At 43.3% G+C, this 15,878-nt stretch overlaps 1 protein-coding gene across 1 annotated transcript in view; it reads right to left on the bottom strand.

Annotated features, from left to right (window-relative positions):
- Positions 1 to 1,512: 1,512 nt before the first annotated feature.
- The window catches only part of DOK5 (docking protein 5), a 159,761-nt gene continuing 145,395 nt past the window's right edge, over positions 1,513 to 15,878 (bottom strand). The window contains exons 7-8 of the mRNA XM_037812148.1: positions 11,054 to 11,168; positions 1,513 to 2,263 (exon numbers count right to left, since the gene is read on the bottom strand). Coding sequence (XP_037668076.1) covers positions 2,175 to 2,263; positions 11,054 to 11,168 — 204 coding nt within the window. The 3' untranslated portion in view covers positions 1,513 to 2,174. The remainder of the gene's footprint in view (positions 2,264 to 11,053; positions 11,169 to 15,878) is intronic.

Genomic DNA, 15,878 nt, shown 5'->3' with positions numbered 1-15,878 from the left:
CCACTCATTAGCTTTAGACTTGCTTCAGCAATTTTGACTTCATTAAAATTAAAATTATTTCTTTAATTCCATTTTCTTTATCTATTTCTTTAACTTAGTCCTCCATGTCAGCTACCACGGTCCTGGGAATGAGGAAGAACCTCTTATGAGACAGTTTTAGAAGTGAAAGAAAGAAAAAAAAAGAGTCAGGAAATGAACATTTTAAAATGTACATGGCAAACCAAATTTTAAAAGACAAATATGAATACATGGGGGAGAAGCAGGATGAGCTAAAATGATAGGAAAAGTAGCCGCAGGGAACCCAGAGAAAGCAAAAATGCATCCAATGAAGCTATTAGCACTAAGTTATTTACACATCCCTCATCCACCGATTAATTTTCTGTTGAATTCAATCCATCTTCCCTCAATATTTATTGACTCCTGAGAAAAAAAAAAAAAAAACACATTATAACCAGGAGTGTCCTTGGACTTCTCAACCAAAAGTCAGACCCAAGTGTGACTTTAGCCAGGCCTTCTAATTGGAGTCAGTCTCCATGTTGGTAAATCATGTACTTGGAAATGAAAATGAACCTTTTAATTTCCCTTTCTTAGAGTTAAATTGAGCAACAATTTTTTCCCAAAAAGATACAGGATATTTTCTGGTGAAAATAATGCTTTTGAAAGTGCCTAGCCCAACACCTGGCACAAAAAAATAACACAAGGAAAATTAATTTGTCTTCCTTGTAGAAAACAATTCCACCCCATGAATGCAAGTTTATTCATTCATTCATTCAACACATATTTATTAAGCACAAGCTATGTGCCAGGCCCAGTTCTGGGGCCTGGGAATTACAGTTGACCAGATTTAGCAAAGAAAAATACAGAATATCCAGTTACATTTGAATTTCAGATATACAAAGAGCAATCTTTTCAGTATGATCATGTTTTCTGCAATATTTGGGACACATTTATACCACAAAATCATTCATTGTTTATCTGAAATTCAAACTTAATGGGGTGTCCTGTATCTCATCTGGCAGCCCCACTGGAAAGAGCACAGTGAACCAGATAGACTTTCACTCCCCCAAGCATTTTTAGAGCAACTGCAACCTTCAGTGATCACAAGATTCAGTCCCCATCCGGCAGCCCCCCAGAGAAAAAGCCTGGGGAGCCCAGGGACCCTGTCTTTGGGAATGCATCCCACCTGGGGGTCCGTTCAGCAGGTGTCACTCTGTATGTGACCTTATCTCCTTGCCCCAATCTTCTGGACATGAGGTCCTTGGCAACAGAGGCTGTGGCCTTTTATCTCTAAATCCATGTCCTGTAGCTCAGTGCTCAGCACTAGTAGATGCTCAGTATAGACCAGTTTAACGAAAGAGCGGGAAATGCACAAATGGCTGAACTTATATCCAGCTTACATCAAAGGCAACACCAAACCATGCTATGGTTCACAAGCAAAATAGTCAAGACACTCTTCGGAAATCCAGAGGATATGGAGGACACCGTATTGCCAGAATCCAAAGACCACATGGGTGAAGAAAGATATTTTATTTCAAAATATTTCATGAAGGTACTCCCAACAGAATAAAAGCTTAAAAGAAAAAAAGGGGGGGGGGGCAGGGGGAATGTGTGTGAAAGAAACTGTAACCCTATGGACAAAACTAAAAGGTCCTTTGAAAAGTTATTTCTGAACTTACTGTAAGAGGGCAATCAAAGCACTGACTTAACGAATTGGTAACATAATAAAAATATGATTTCCATTAGTTCACTAGAACCACAGTACTAGTTACTGAGGAATATGGTATAAACAAATAAATAATTAAGAACCACTTTATTGTCAGTACTGACTGTCATACAACTGAAACACTCCGAAGGAAAATCACGAGAAGCCACACAAAAGGACAGATTCAGAGAAGTGCGAGGGATGTGGGATCTATGATAGAAAATCATTTTGTGGCATTGATTCCTTTCTGTTCAGCTGTAAAAGAGGGAACAAAAAGTCATTATCTACAGAACAGGTTTCAATTACACTAAGATTTTAAAAAATGAAAAGAAAGGAAAAAAAGAAAGAAAAATATTGTATTGCAGAGTTTCCCAAAGACCAATTAGCCAGGACTCGAAGCTTCCTTTTGTCGCCACTTCCCTCGCTGTCGTTCTGTGACCTCCTTGGACGGGTGGATCACACCACAAGTGTGTTAACAGTTCTTGGCAGTTACTGTCAGTGCTTCGGATCGGTAGGCGGGAAAAGTCTCTGTTCGATGAAGCTTCAGAGGGCTGGTGACATCTTTTCCAAAAAGAATTTTAAAATGGAGGTTATATATCAAGAAAGCCCACAATCAAATTAGCTGGTAACAAGTTTCTATACATTTAAAAAAAAAAAATTAGTAACAGAAGTATCATGACATAGGATTTTTTTCCAAGGGCCACCCACAGTGACATGCAAATAAGGGTCATATGGGAGCTTGTGTGATTAACATATCATTTGCATGTGACCTTTTGCATTGAGCTATGGTCAGACTATCATCAGTTATTTTCCTTAATTTTTCATCTGTATTGACCACTATTTCAGAGTAGTTAGGGAGATGAGATTAAAATACAGAACTATGGAAACTTTCGGTCCAGACACTTTTTTTTTTTTCAATTAAATTCTGTTTTATTGAAATACATTCACACACCATACAATCATCCATGGTATACAATCAAATGTCCACAGTATGATAATACAGTTATGCATTCATCACCACAATCTATCTCTGAACATTTTCCTTACATCAGAAAGAACCAGAACAAGAATAAAAAATAAAAGTGAAAAAAGAACACCCAAATCATCCCCCCCATCCCACCCCATTTGTCCTTTAGTTTTTATCCCCATTTTTCTACTCATCCATATACTAGATAAAGGGGGTGTGATCCACAAGGTCTTCACAATCACACTGTCACCCCTTGTAATCTACATCATTATGTAATCGTCTTCAGGAGTCCAGACTGCTGGGTTGGAGTTTGGTAGTTTCAGATATTTACTTCTAGCTATTCCAATACATTAAAACCTAAGACGTGTTATCTATATAGTGCATAAGAATGTCCACCAGAGTGACCTCTCGACTCCATTTGAAATCTCTCAGCCACTGAAACTATTTCGTCTCATTTTGCATCCCCCTTTTGGTCAAGAAGATACTCTCAGTCCCAGGATGCCGGGTCCACATTCATCCCCGGGAGTCATATTCCACATTGCCAGGGAGATTTACACCCCTGGGAGTCGGGTCCCACGTAGTGGGGAGGGCAGTGAGTTCACCTGTCGAGGTGGCTCAGTTAGAGAGAGAGAGGGCCACATCTGAGCAACAAAGAGGTACTCAGAGGGAGACTCTTAGGCACAACTACATGCAAGTTTAGACTCTCCTTTGCAGTAACGAGCTTCATAAGGGCAGGTCCCACGATCGAGGGCTCAGCACATCAAACCGCCAGTCCCAATGTTTGTGACAACATCAAGACCAGTCCAGGTGAGGATGTCCAACACATCCGCACCTTCCCCCAGATCCTCGGGGCTGGGAGGGGGAGGCTGTAAATATGTTTTTTATTATCTGCCCAAATTACTCTGGGATGTGTCACTATTTCACTCCAGCCTATACTAACCTACCGCATCTCACTTCCTATTCAAAGTTCCATGCAGTTGTGGTGTTTGAACAAATCGACTGTAGAGTTGTACCGTTTAGAAAATTTAGATCCTGTACCAAATAGATATCTCTTCCCTTGGGGTCCAGACACTCTTTTGAGATCTGACTGGAAACAAGACAAGCATTTATTTATACAAATGCATTTGTTTATACTTAAGTAATTTTGCTGTAAAGGACAACTTCTTCAAATCCACTGAACCTTTATAATTTCAGGTTTAGGACCCAAACCAAGCAAAGTCAGAGGATCTGGGGATTTGGGAAGGTCACACAAAAGGCCACTGTTAGCCCCCTTTGTGAAAATTATAAAGTTTTTCCTTGAAAATGCTTTATGTCCACTTGTTAGATTGTCACAACACAGGGGTTGGCTAACTCTATAAAAGGCCATATACTATTTTAAGCTTTGCAAACCATATAGTTTCTGTTCCTGCTACTCAACTCTGCTGCAGTTAAAGCACAAAAGCAGCCATAAATACTATGTTCATAAGTGGGTGTGGCTGGTCTAATAAAACTTTATTTACAAATACAGACATGGGCTGGGCTGCATCTGGCCCTCAAGCCATAGTTTGCCAAACCCTGTAGGTATCATGGCTTGATTTGTAAAAACAACACACTGCCATCTGCTGGATGAGTGTTACCATAAATAAAGAAATGTGTCTGCTGTGGGAAGAGCTCCCAGGACTCAGCGGAGGAAAACCCCACAACTGTATTCAGCAGCTTTGGAAACCAAATGCATGGCTCAAGCAGGCATAATACACAAAGAGGCTGCAGCCAAGTGCAGGTTGCACACTCCAGCCAAATGCACTTTTTAAAAAATGCACTGTCCTTTCTAAACACCGAACCACACAAAAAGGATAATGGTGGCATATGATCATTAACGTTAAATTTAAGCTTTATTGCATTATCACAAACAGCTCTGACTATAATCAGACCTGAGTCTGAGTTCCACTAGATCTCCTACCAGAAGGGAGAACATAACTTTCCCACTCTTACAAAATAGGAAGAGAACATTTATTTCCCCTCCTCACCTTACTGCTGAGGATTTTAAGACAAAGAGCTTCATGAACTGTAATGTCTTACATGAGTTACTGTTGTCACAATATCAAAAAAAAAAAAAAAAAAAAAAGCAAGCAAATAAACAAAAAAGAAACCATGGATTCAGATATTTGCAAGTTTCAAATCTGAATCATAAGACAATTATATATCCATTCATCAAGTTGCTGGTACACAATAGTGGTGATTAGAGAAGTCTTGGATGTTAAAATATCTCATAGCACTGGAAATCATTTCTTCTACCTCCCAGCCACACAAATTCTTTTTCCTGCACACACACACTTACACGATACCGAAGAGACATTGTATTAATGTGTGTGAGTTTCACAAGTAAAAATCCAAGTGTACCTTTTCTACAGCTTGATAAGATTTCCCTCCAGGAGCAGACAGCGCAAATGGTATTAAATCTGAATCTTGAGTCAAGTGCAAAGCCATTCTCTGCGGGACACTGTTATCGAGTTCCGACTTGGCGGGCCTGGGCCAGGGGAACTGATCAGCCCCTAGGAAAGGTAGTGGGGCACGGGTGGTTGCGCCCTCCACGGCCCCCCGGGCCTGAGAAAGTGGAGCCGAATGCAGGCCCCATTTCCTCACCCCAAAGTACAACCGTTGGGGAGGGCTTGCCGGAGAAAACCTCCCCCTGTGCCTTACCCGCACCCTCCACCCTCTTCGTTACCGGAGCAACTCCCGCCCCTTTTCAAACAACCTCCGCGCCCTCTCAGAACCAATCCAAGCCTTTAACCCCTACAGCTACCCCGCCCCCTAAACCGCCCGATATAAGCTTGTACTCTCCCCTAATAAAGCTCTCTTGGCTTCCTCACCCTAAAAGAAACGTGTCCCGCCTGTTCCTTCTCGCCGCCCTCCACACCTTGCACGCCACCGCCGGGGACCGGGCCCAGTCCCCCGCCTCGCCCTCGCCTCCGGGAAAGAGCCCCCGCCGCCGGTACCCTCCGAGCAACGCCGAGAGCCGAGGGTTCAGCAACCGGCCGCCCCCCCCCCCCCAGACGAGTCAACTGCGACCGCAATTCTCTGCTCCTTCACCTGTAGCTCCTTAGACTCTTGAGTTTGCCAGAAAAGGGACTGATAACATTCACTTGGGGTCAAGTCCAAATGAAAAAACGCTTACAGCTTCTATCTTGATGGTTAAATGAATCTTTCTGGCTTGATTTGAATGTCTCTTTTAGCTTAAAGCCAGGGAATGGATTAAAAGATTTTCCTACCCCTCCCATATTTTTGCAGTTCACACAAAGATCACAAGCTGATACTGGCCTGTAGACAACATCTGGGTCCAGACCTTTGTCGTAGCTGGCACAGGCTCATAAATAATTTTGAATAGTTTGCCAATGTTTAAATAACTGCAGACTTCCCATAAGGATGCAGAGTTCCCTGGTTTGGAAAACTGGGAGCCAGCCCCAGTCCTATGTTCTGCCACAGCATGATCCACTCAAAGTGGCTGAAGATCGCCCTGCTTAGAGGAACCCACACCATCCCTGCAACACACCAGGGACCCCCACCATTCCCACCTGCCCTATTTCACTCATGATTTCCTGCTGGGCCCCTGCAGACATGAGTATGCGGCCTGAGTGTATTGGTCATCCTTTCACATTTTCTCAGATCTTAATCCATTACTTCTCTCTTAACTGTTGCACACACAATATATGTGACTGTGCTAGAGCCAGTATTGAAAGAATCTATCCTTGGAGAATCCTTCTCCAAGAATCTATCCCCCTTAACATAAATATGTAAACTGCTGAGGCTGGAATGAGTCCTCAGCAGTTATTTCAATCAATGACCTATGTCTTTGAATCATCAATGGTGGCAGGTTTTCCTCCTCAGGTAAGGCCATGGGATAAAAGAAATAGCCCCGGACTAGGAGTCAGATCACCGGAGTTCTAACAGCAGTCACTCCGCCCACTGGCCGTGTGATCTTAGCAAGGACTTGGCCTCTTACAGGCTGAACTGTGCACCCCCAAAAGATATGTTGAAACCTGACTTCCAGTATTTAGGAATGTGAGTTATTTGGAAATAGGGTGCTTGCAGATGTAGTCAAGTTAATATGAGGCCATATGAATTAGGGTGGGCTGTAATCCAACGTGACTGGTGTCCTTATAAGAAGGAGAGACACACAGAGGGAACAGACGGCCAGGTGAGACAGAGGCAGAGGCCGAGGGAGGATTGCCAAGGAATGACAGGGGCCCCGGAAGCCGGAAGAGGCAAGAAAGAGTTCTCTTCCAGAATCTTCAGAGGCCTCCAGAACTGTGAGGGAATCAGGTTCTGTTGTTTTAAGCCACCCGATCTGACATAATTAGTCACAGCAGCCCCAGAAGACTAAGATAATCTCCAGATATCTCAATATCTTCATCCACTGAATCCTGTTCTTGCCGTTCAAACTTGCCAGGAGGACCAAATAAGGGAAGAAGGAAGGTGCCCAGAAGAGTGTTACACAAATATTGGGGCCCCTCTTTGATTTCCTAAAATTATCTAAAGTGATATAAGTGCCTATTATTTTTATTTTTTAAATTTTGAAATAAATGATGCTACCTTCCAAGGCAATTCCAATAATAAACGATTAGAACAACAGAGTATCTTTGCGGTGAGGGTAGAGATTTATTCCTCAGATCACACCTTCACGGAGGAGGTGAGGAAGGTGGACAAGGGTTGGCTGTGTGCAGCTGTTCACAGCGTGTTCATGTTCAGGCCTTGGGTGCTCTCCCAGGTTACTTTCTTGTCCCCTGCAGTCCCCTCCCCACGCAGCAGTCAGGATGATTGCCTCAGACCATAAATTAAACCTGACACCACCAAACGAAGGACCCAGCAAGTCTTTACTGCCTGCGACCACCCCTGCCTGTCTCCCCACACCCCTCATGCACCTGCCACAAGACTCCTTTCTGCCCCCTGAATGGCCCAGCTCCTTCCTGCCCCAGGGCCTTTGCACGTGCTGATCTCTCCATGGAGAATGCTTTTCCTGGCTCTCGGTACAGCAACCCCTTCTCAGATTCCAGGCCTCGGGATGAAGGCCATAGCCTCAGAGAGGCCGCCTGTGACCACCCCATCGAAAGCATGTCCTTTGTCATCGTCCTCCCCAACCCCAACCCCAATGACCCTACCTCATCTTTCTCTATTAAAAACCCCTTCCTTTCCATTGTTGCATGAAGCAAATTTGAAATGAAATGTTTGTTTAATTGTACACCATTACTCTTCATCAGACTACAAGCTCCCCGAGGGCAGGAACATGCCTGTCTAGCAGTCCCACAGTCTCCATCATCCAGCAAAGCGCTTGGCACTAGGTAGACACTCAATAAACCTTTACTGAGTAAATGAATGAGTGGATGAATGTGAGACAAAAACCTTAATGACCCAGAAGATAGAGAAGTGATTTGGGCACATTACTAATCCTTCAATTTCCCAACTTCTTAGCTGCAAATGAGAATAAAATACTCTCGCAGGGCTGTTTTTGAGGATTGAATGAACTCAGGTAAGCTAAGTGCCTTGTGGAAAGACTGACACCCAGTAGCTTCTCAGCAAAGTATAGGTTTTAAAAAGACATTTTTTGAATGCGTCCTGTCTCCCTCGTGAAGAACAAATCTGGCATTTCAGCACTTCACTAGGGAAATGTTTATACAAAAAGTGAGAAGAAGTTGCGTGTTCAAATAAATTTGCAAAGCTTAGGTTTAAACAAGATTAAACATACTTTATTGCAGGACTTTATCAGACCCTTGAAAAAATGATTAGCACTGTGAATTTCCAAGAGGAAAATTTAACATGCAGCTTTTGCCCCAAACTTATTTGGTCACTGTACTTTTGGGTGGATGGGTGGGTGGGGGGCAATATCTACCAAGATTAGCAGCCCACAAAACACAATTTGGGAAATGCTGTTCTGTTGTGCTTTTGCCCAATACATTCTTAAAAGAATCCTATGAATACTGAGTTCAGCATGCACTGGTTTTAGCCTTCTCTTTCATAAATTTCTTCCACAGTTTTCATAATAAACCTCTTTCACATATTGAATCTGTGTTTGCCTAACTGTAGAAGATGATTTCCATATGAAAACTGAAAAGTGGGGGAGACACGGTGAAGGAAGATTAAATATTTCTTATTGTATATGGCACATGTCTGAACCGACACCTCTCTCAATCGCATCCTGCCCAAATGTCACCATAAAATGGTAATTCCAAAGGAAACCAGCAGGTGGCGCTCTAGGACTAAATTTGAGGCGAAAAGGAAGAAAATATTTTCAAACCCGTTTGATTAATTCCCCTACAAGGGTCTGTTTGATTTCCAAGATTAACCTCCAGATCTGCCAGAAAAAGTCAGTCTGATATACATCAACCTTTGTGAACTGCCCGGAGCAATCACGACCCATAAACACCAGCCAAGAGAGAAGCCATATGCTGTGCGACATCACGGTGTGGCAACCATGGGACCATTAAATTTTCCCAATCTCATTTCTCCTTTTCTTTAGTTGGAGAGGGGACAGGGTGGGGGAGAGGTGGAGGGGTTGGAGAAACCGATGAACTTCTAGTCATGTAGATGACCACGCTGGGGAGCAAGATCATTTAGGTACGTCTGAACAATTTGTAGACCTTCAGTAGTTAGTATTTAGCTTATTGTATATTAGAAAAATATAGCCAGCTGTTATAATAGGATAAAGGTAGTGAAATGGGCTTTTCTTTTAAAACTATATTTATGTAAATAGAAGATATTGAAAGAAATTAAATAGTAGCCTTAGTGTATAATATGACAAATACTGTGACGCTGTAACTTAAACATTGCAAAAATTTCTGGATAGTCTGGGAACACATGGCATTTGAGACAACCGGATCTAACTCAGTTCTCTGTGTCCCTCCATCATGGAAAACTGTGCCTTGGAAGGTAAGCTCAGATACCCACTGGGTCGTGCAGTCGTTCTCTCCTCCCTGTCAGGCTCTCTGCTACTGACAGAGCGGAGAGTCATAAAGACGAGAATGTAAAGACCCTCAATGTCCTCTTGACATTATTTATTCCTGCGACAAATGTTTATGCATGGCTACTCCACGCATGGCACTGGGGATAAAGTGCTGGGAATAAGAAGCAACACAGCTCTCCTGCTTTCCCGGCCATCACTGCTGGGCAGAGTTGCTAATCCTGAGTCAGACGGCCACATGCATAAATATGAAATGAACACTGAGATGAAGGAAGGGGTCTTTGCCTTCATCTGATGAGAGCACGCAATCAGAGGTTTCCACTCTGGCGGTAAGTTGGGGAGGGGGCAGTGGAGGGGAGACCTGAGGGGGGAGGAAGCAGCATTGCGGGGAAAGGAACAGCTCGTGCAAAGCTCTCTGGGGAATGTCCAGCAGGAGCAGCTGAAACAGGCTGGGGTGGCTGGGGTGCAGAGAGCCAGCGTTTATCACGGAGGCCAAGAGAAGGTCACTGTTCTCTGTGGTCATTCACTCTTGTATTCATTTATTCAGCAAACTTATGCCTAAGAGCTAGGTGCCAGGGACTGACTTTGCTTCGAGGACCTCAGTCTAGTGCATCTCTTCAAAGTTCTGTGATCTTGCACCCCCAGCCGTGAAAAGTTCTTCGCACCTATTTGTTTATTTACAAGTTGCACATGCATAAGTTATTCTTACATGCAATAAAACATAAAGATGCACATTTAAAAGGATAAGATAAAAATGTTTACACAGAATTTCTAAGTGTACCTGCTGTCTCTCCCATGGGCCATTGTGTGCCCCGCATCAGAGACCTCTTTCCGGGGAGAGGAGCTTATCAGGACTTGCTTAGTCACACAACAGAACCAGAACCCAGGACTCCCTGCCTTAGTCCAGTGCTTTCCCCACTAGCCCAGTGGTTCCCAAATCACCTGGAGGGCCTGTTAAAAACACAGGTGGCTGGGCCCCACCCCAGAGTTCCTGATTTAGTAGATTTAGGGAAGGTCCTAAAAATTAGATTTCTATCAGGTTCCCAGGTAATGCTGAGGCTGTTAGTCCAAGAACCACTTTGAGAATTATGCCAAAAGACTGTTTCTCAAAGTATGGACCGTGGAACCCTTGCCCAAACCCTGTGCAGGGGTTTGTTAAAAATGGAGATTCCTAAGCCACATCCTGCATCTTAAGAACTAGAACCTCTGGGGTTGAGGGCCCAAGAATCTGCATTAAGAATTTGCTTTTTAAATAAACCCTCAGGTCATTGTGATGGATGCAAACATTTGACACCCAGGGATCTAGATGTGGGTGCTGGCCCTGGGAAGAGGGAACCAAATAGTGTGGCATGTGGCAGCAGTAAGTCGAGCTGACCCCCTCCTCGGGGCTGGGTGCTCTGCAGCTGCTGGGTGCTGGCCCACCCCCAGGGTACCGGATGGGCCCTGCACTTACCTTGCAGGCGGTAGAGCTGGCCGGTGCTGTGCTGCCGCGTGATGTGCTGCCAGTAGGCACTGCGAGGCAGGGGCACCATGTTGCTAAGTGAGGCAGCCCGCTCACTCACCTTCACCTGCAGCAATCAAAAGGGAGAGAGAGTGTGTGTCAGCAATGCCTGGGCACTGGGGACCCCGAGGGCAGGGATTCCTGGGATCATGGGGCAAGCCAACCAGCAAGCATGTCCCAGGAGTGGTGGGCAGCTCTTGTTTCTGCCCGCTTAGCAGCATCCGTTCTTCAACCTGCTGACAAAAATGCACTGATTTTCCTTTGAGGAAGCACATCTCCCCCCACCCCTCCTGCACCTGCCAATGGAGCTCACTCACTCCACGTGGTCCTCCAGGACTGGTTCAGGGGTGGGCAGGTGACCCAAGCCAGGCCAACAGTACTCAGCCCCGGACATTTATTATAACTTTGGGGAAGAGAGAATCAGCAGACGTAGCTAAGAATTTTTGTCAGTTTTGCTCATTGCTCTATCCCCAGGGCCTAGAATATTTCCTGGCATATAGCAGGCACGCCATAAATACTTGTTAAATTGAATGGATGAGGCTTCTTGCAGGTTTCTGAGAGGATAGGAAAGGACTGGAGCATATTGTGGAACAACGAAGGGAGAACCTGCCAGTGAATGGGAGAAGGGAAACAGGAGGAAAGGGTGAGATTCTTGATGAACTTGCAGGAGACCTCGGACCCAGCCTGAGCTAAGGCTAGCCCACACTTTTCAATTATATGAGCCAATTACTTCTTTTTCTGTTTAAGCTAGCTTGCGATGGGTTTTCTAATCACTAGTACCAGAGAAAACTCTGCCTGTTCCTACCAGTGCCTTTTCTGGGCTGATCACTGTTCCAGAAACCAGGGGGCGGGGCTGTGGGGAGACTTGGCTCCTGGCCACAGGCAGCTAACGGTCCACCTAAAGCAATGGGGTAAGTGCTCCAGATGCTGGGACAGTAGCTTCAGGGAACTGATCGTTCAGGTGAAGTTTCAGAGAGAAGACAGCTTTGGAGGACAGGTCGGATCTGGATAAAAGGTGAGGTAAATGGGGGCAACACATCCAGGAAGAGTGGCAGTGCAATGAGGCAGCCCCCAGCCACCATCTCACCTGAGCCCCTGGCTTAGACACAACCACAGTGTTTTACTGTGCCCTAACACAAGGCGTGACTATTTGCACTGTTTGCTTTCCTGGAGTTCCTCGGATTCAAGTAACACACCCCAGATTTATAAAAATGCACTCACACATACACAAAGATTTGTGCAAGGATGCTCAAGGGGACAATTTGCAATTGTGGAATACTGGAGGCAACTGAAATATCCTTCAACAAAAGACCCTATGAAATCATTGTCAACTGTCAATAAGAGGAAGGCAGGTTTCCATAAACTGAAAAGGAAATATTGACATCTTGTCTCATCAAGGAAAAGTGAGTTGCTCACCACCACACACAGTGGAATGACATGCTCATTTCTCATCTGAAAAATGGTGGCATTACATATCTCCCCATTTGAGTGGCATCAGTTCAGTAAAGCATTTAGCACTGGCCTAGCACAAAATAGGTATTAAAAAAAAAGGAGGATAATATCGTGTACCATTGCTATTATTATAAATTACAATGCCCATTTAAAGATTTGTTTAATAAAGAAAATTCCCCACTCTACACATTGAGACATCATGGTTGTTTCAGGTACAATATTTGTACATTCTTGCAACAAAACCAAAATGATACAAAGCTTCACACCCTGGAGACTAAAACTCATTACAGTTGATGCAACTCAACTTAAAAAATAAATTATAACCATTTGCTTAAAAGACATTTTAATTCACATGTGATACATTCACATTTGTTGGAGTAAATTCCTTGCCTTACCATAATAGCAAAATTACCAAAATAGCGATAACCTAAACATGTCCTCAGGTGGAATTATTCAACATTAGGTTTCATAGGGACGTTTTTTTCCTCTGAAAATGTCCTCTTAGAGCAAAAGGGCAAAAGCTGATAACAAAACTAGCTGAAAAGTTCTGCAGCTACTTCTGCATACAAGAAGTTTTCAAAGTTCAAGAGCAAAAAAAAAAAAAAGTCACTAGTGATTGCTGGTGACGTTCAACCTCATTTACTTGGCATGCAAGAAAATAGGGAGGACAAAAATTTTTGAGTTTACAAGGTTCCAATTATTTGATTTTTAATATAAAGAAAATATATTTAATATAATTAAAATAATTTCTAATATAAAGAAAACGCTTGGAGAATAGCAGCCACTTCAAATTTTTCACTACGTTACTGCAATTATACTTAAGCAGCTCAATACGAGTTGATCATATTTTTAGAAAGCTTATTTAGGAACAGGAATGAAATGACACCAATGTCATGTTCTGTACAGAACAGTACAGAGCCTGACCCTTTATTTCTTCCCCAACCTTTGAAAGAATACCTAATTTTATGAAAGAGCATTTTAATCGTCTTTGGAGAAAAATGATGAGGAGGGCCTTCTTATTTAAACAATGCAAAAATGTCTGAATTCTATAAGCAGGAAAGGACTTAGGAAGTTATTTGACAAAGAGTCTGGCAGGCAAGTTTCCACCCTCATTTTTCCTTATGCTGCAAGTAACTTTCATCCTTGGTTTCAATAACTAGTGAAGGGGGACGTGAACAACAACTCAAATGTACCACTGGTGGAAATATCAATTAGCACCACATTTTCTGCCAGGTAAAATTGGGTATCCAGAAATATGTGAAGAGGATTGTATTCTTCCTCATTTTAAAACAACCATATATACATTATTATATAGTTTGATCTTTCTTTTTACAGTAAATCTGCAACATAGTACTTCCACAGTAAGAAATAAAAATGAAGATAAAAATTACCCAACACCATAGAATTTTAAAGTATGGGTATTGCTGCTATAACATGACATAGCCATTCCTTCCTTAAAAACCTCCCATTCTGCAAAATTGATGCAAAAATTGGGTTATGGGAGGACAATTCAAAACATATGCAGATTTATAGCCAGAGCCTTAACAAAAACAGTCATTGTTACTTTTGGGGAGAGCTTGGACAGGCTGGCGAGGCTGGAGGTTGCCTCGAGTTTCCAAAAAAATGCACAAAATCACCTGGTTGGAAATGCTGGCTTGAGGAAGCCAAGATGGAAGGAGAGCTTCCTAAGAAGTGGGAAGTACAAACAACTGAGAAAAAGCTGTCTGAGGCTGGGGGGGTGGGGGGGGACTCTCTGGGGAGGGACCCTTCAAGCTTGTGTTCATTTATCTCCTTAAAGTATAGCTGGAAGGGGTCCCCCCGCCTTGCAGTAGCACATTGAAGGCTTTTTCCTTTCATGAAGTTTACATACAATTCCACTCCTGTTATTCTGGGTTTCTCCACCTAGGAAAATGGCTTCTGACGCAACACTTCAATATTGCATAATGAACCATGATACAAGTTGTCAAACACATGTGAACTCAAGGGGGATATAGAAATGGTGTTAAAGTGGAACCAACTGTGGACCATGCATGCCCCACACTCCTGCTTCCAATATGTCCTATCAAATCACATCCTTGAACTCCGTAACGCACAAAAAAGTCATCACAATCATCCACTTGTATCCTGCAAGTGCCAGGAAAATTTACTAGAATCATGAAATGTCAGATGTGGAAGAACTACAGGGAAAATGCAGCCCAGTTTCCTGAGTTAACAAGCCAAGAGTCTAAGATCCAAGTTCACAAAACAAGGAGGAAAGGAAAGCTAATGTCTCCTGGTTCCCAGGACCTTATTAAATCACCTGCTTCTCGGACCTTCTGCGGGACACCTTCTTCATTCTCCATGTTAAGCTTAGGGAAGTTCAATTTTGGCTCAATTCAAATTACAGGGGGCAGTGTTTACATGTGCTGTATATACGCTGCTCTCTCCAGGGATAATGAACTTGCAGGCACTGGGGCAGACACCTCAATAACAATAAATGCCCTTCCTGGTGCATTTATCCAGTTAGTCAGCAAATACTTCTGGCTTTGTTGCATGCTCTCTAAATTATTTTCTTCTAGATTTTTTCCTGGGAGAGAGACATAACGGAAGTCCGGGGTGCCTTGGGAGGACAGGAAAAGAGATCTAATCAGACCAGAAGAAGGCAGTCAGCGAGGACTCCCACAAAGAGCTGCTACCTCCACAGTCTGATCTTCATCGCTTCTGTCCACTTCAAGTCTTGTCTTTCTGCATGGCTAGTAGATCTCCCAGACTATTTCCATGCCCAGGGGTGCTGCAGTCAGACCATGTTCTATAGTTGCCACTTTTACATTTTGGACTCCCTAGATTACTGGATGTGTGTTGCAGTAACTGTGGTGGGAGTGTGATGGAGAACGTGATCTAGGCACCGGAGCAAACTGTGAGCGTGGTTGGCAGAGGGAGCTACTTTTAAGAACTGGATAAGGTGGGGGCAAATATGGAGGGTCCAGATTGGTTGTAATAATAGTGGCTAAAAGTCATAGAATTTTAGAAGTAGAAGAGAATTTAGGTTTTTGTTTTGTTCATTGCCATATTCTCAGCTCCTAGAACAGTGCCTGGTGAACAGGAGATGCCCAGTAAATATCTGCTGAAGGGAAGAATGAACCGAACCATTGGTGACTGGAGCCAACTGATACCAGCCTGCAAGAGCTGTTTGTTCATTTTCAGGAATTTGGTGAACTGGTCGTTAAATACAGCCATCGTTAAAAATCAAATTACATAAGCTTACAGTTAAATAAATTACATTCAAGATAAAAGCAATAAATACTGAAAATGTATCCCTCTCCAACCATTTCACTATAATCTATGC

This window comes from Choloepus didactylus, chromosome 19 (assembly GCF_015220235.1).
Source record: "Choloepus didactylus isolate mChoDid1 chromosome 19, mChoDid1.pri, whole genome shotgun sequence".
Classification (NCBI taxonomy): domain Eukaryota; kingdom Metazoa; phylum Chordata; class Mammalia; order Pilosa; family Megalonychidae; genus Choloepus; species Choloepus didactylus.
This window is presented reverse-complemented; position numbering and strand designations above follow the sequence as displayed.